We start from the raw sequence: 3,089 nt of genomic DNA on the forward strand, positions 1-3,089 counted from the left end.
TATGCTTTCAGATTCTACAACGTTCGTATTTTGTGCGCAGGATATCCAGAATAGGTCGCAATTGTCACTCTCAGAGAGAAGGGAAGCAACAGTGTTAACCATGCTAGCGATCTGAGGAATTCAAGTATACAAGTATACGAACAATTACAGACCAAATTGTGCACCAAGACTGTACTAAAATTTATGCACAATATTTTATATTGGTGTCTATCACAAAACAATTAACTTGTACTAGCACCAAACTATGCCCTATAACATAAATGTAGTAAAATGTTTGAAACAATTTAACTCCAAATGTACAATAGTATTGTACATTTAAAGTAAGATTGTATATTGAATACATACTTATCAATGCTTTCTTATATTTGCTTATGTTGCGGCACACTGTTTTTTTCCCTCTAATTGTCAATGTCAAAGTTCACCTATTGTAAATAAAAATGTATTACTATACTGTCTGAAATACAGAACGATAATTTCAAATTTATAGAAGTGGTCTTATATGTTGTAGACTGTTATGTGTTAGTACAAGCATGATAATAACCCTACCATACATACACTTAAAGTGATTTAAGTGTACATACCGATGTGACAAAAATGTAGTTCTTGTGAATGAAACAGCCTGTATATTCGTGTTCTTTATATTTATTATCACTACATTGTTGCTTGCCAAATTAGGTAGCTCTTTGGTACAATAGTAAACTGTAATATAGTTTTATTTCGTGTGTAATTTCAACAAATGACACTTAAATGTGTATACTACAATTTCTCCATAGACCGGGCATAGTATTTTTCATCTGTAGTTTTGGTAATTGTTACTCGCTCTTAATTATACTTACTTGTTGTTGTTGTTCTTTTTGTTGCTTGAAACAAACAAATTATTCAAAATGCGTTGGATGTTCAGAATGTTAGCTAAACAAAGTGTACCTGAATTATTCAACATTTATCTAAAACATAATTTACAACACACATGTATGTCCATTTTAATTCATATGAATATTGTTGACATAATTTACAAAGTACTTCTTCATGCATAAATATGTTATTATGTATTGTTTTTACTGTAAATATACATGGAATGGATGATTTGCTGCTTATATATCGGAATTTGACTGGTTAAAAATTTTAACATAAAGTGGGTGGGGTAATTTGACATCAGTTTGTCAGAGAATTGCCCACCCAATTTTTTTTTTAAATTTTAAATGCATAAATTTTTGTATCAACATGGACAAAAATTTGTTTGTATAAAGTTTGCATGTAATAAATATGTTTAACTTATATATAGAAGTGGTTTATTTAAGTATCATCGGGAATTAACATATTAAGCCGATTTTATAACTGAAATTTAAGGGTGTCAACTTGAAAGCTAGAATTATCACATTTCCCCTTCAGCAAAAGAGTGCAACTTTTTTCCAAATATCAAGCAGATATGGTACCATCATAAAATACCAAAACAAAAACTTTTGCAATTAGTTCTAGGTTAGCTTGATTTTCGGGCTAATTTGACTAGACTATAGGTACTTTTTCAGGTATCTAAAACTTCTCTAAAACCATTATTTAAACATAACAAAACAACATTTTTTCCCATTCCAAAGATATTAATTTATTTTGATTTGTGAAGCATAATGTGCCTTTAAGTATCTTAAAATTATCTTAAATATATTGTTTAATCGTTAAGTCCGATTACCACCGTTAAGTCTATCAGTAATTTTAATATTTTTCTTTCAGTTTTTGTTTTTGCTATAAAGCGAATCAAGTTTTATGATCTTTATCATCTAAGAAAATGTATTCCATCCTACAATGTTAAAATGACATACACTATCGTAACAGCTTGTCAACTTTTGTAAAAGAGATTATGCCAATGTCGAGATTATCAATAGACAGTAGCTTGAATTGTGTATCAAAACTTAAAAAAGGGAAAATGTTTCAATTGTCGTTGATCTTAGTATAAAACTAGTAAAACGTAAGCTTCTAACTTTTATCTTTTTAACACTACAGATCTTTATCTTCAAACATCTAAGTCATAACTCTACTTGAGGGGAAGAAATCAAATGAAGAGTAATACCAAAGAAATGAAAACATGCAAATATCATAATCACTCGGAAAGAGAAAGCTTAACTTCAAGCGGTTGTTTGATACAAATCATCCAATGTTTTTTTTAGAAATCAATGTTTCAAATATATACCCGTTACGTAAAAGACATACACATTTTAAGATGGTAGTTTGCATTTTAGATAAGGCACGTTTCAAGCCAAGAAAAAAGTAGTAATCCGTCATCAAATGTTTTTTTCCAAAATGTTTTGAATTGCTATATTACTGACCCCGGTAGACGTTTATCTTTGAAGACCCAAAAAATATAACAAAATGATTTCAAAAGCTAGTGTCATGTATATTATATTACAGTTTTAATTTTTAAGTAGACTTCAATCATAGCGATACATAAGAAAACCACTGAAAGAAGGCCAACGATATATGTCTGATTGAAGACGGCTGTCAGTCCAACGTGCTTCCACGTGAACAGATTCGTTTTCTGAAACTCTTGCCATGGTACTGTGAGACCCGCAACCCGAGTAGGGTTCCGTAAATACGGTTGTTACGGCAATCTGCTCCCCTCCCTTCATAATTGCTACAACCATATGCTTACTTCTTGCACTGCAGACATGCACTGTGAACTGATACATTCCTGCAACCGGTGCTTTGAAAATGCCAGTTTTGGAATTATACCCCTGACCATCGTTTACGGAGACTTCTGGGAAAATAAGCACCTTTCCATTTGGAAAATGTCCTACTGTGTTGGTTGTGTAGGCTTCGAAAGCTATTTTACCTGAAACAAAGTTTATTTAGATATATATTAATACAAAATTAAATTAACTAGGTGGCCTGCATTTTTTTAATTGTTCTTGTTTTTTTTATAGTTTGTTTTCTTTAACACACTTATTTTAATCTTAAATTCGAGAGTCCTTGTTCGTATGTTGAAACTCGTGGTATCAAACCACTTACTGCCTTTAGGTTATAATACCAACTAGCTAACGAAACAACTGTGTTTTTCTTAAGGTGCCTGTTCATACTCGAAAAAATCAACAAGGGTAAAA

General features: G+C 31.2%; 1 protein-coding gene across 1 annotated transcript; it reads right to left on the reverse strand.

The window, feature by feature from the left end:
• Positions 1-2,420: 2,420 nt before the first annotated feature.
• On the reverse strand, positions 2,421-2,821 carry LOC132740462 (heavy metal-binding protein HIP-like; the record flags this gene model as incomplete). Its single annotated transcript, XM_060728363.1, has 1 exon — positions 2,421-2,821. A coding segment is annotated over one exon (401 nt), but the record flags the coding sequence as incomplete, so codon positions are not given.
• Between the last annotated feature and the right edge of the window lie 268 nt (positions 2,822-3,089).

The sequence above is a fragment of the Ruditapes philippinarum genome, unplaced genomic scaffold, assembly GCF_026571515.1.
Source record: "Ruditapes philippinarum isolate M1 unplaced genomic scaffold, ASM2657151v2 ctg18436_1_1_1_1, whole genome shotgun sequence".
NCBI classification, from domain to species: domain Eukaryota; kingdom Metazoa; phylum Mollusca; class Bivalvia; order Venerida; family Veneridae; genus Ruditapes; species Ruditapes philippinarum.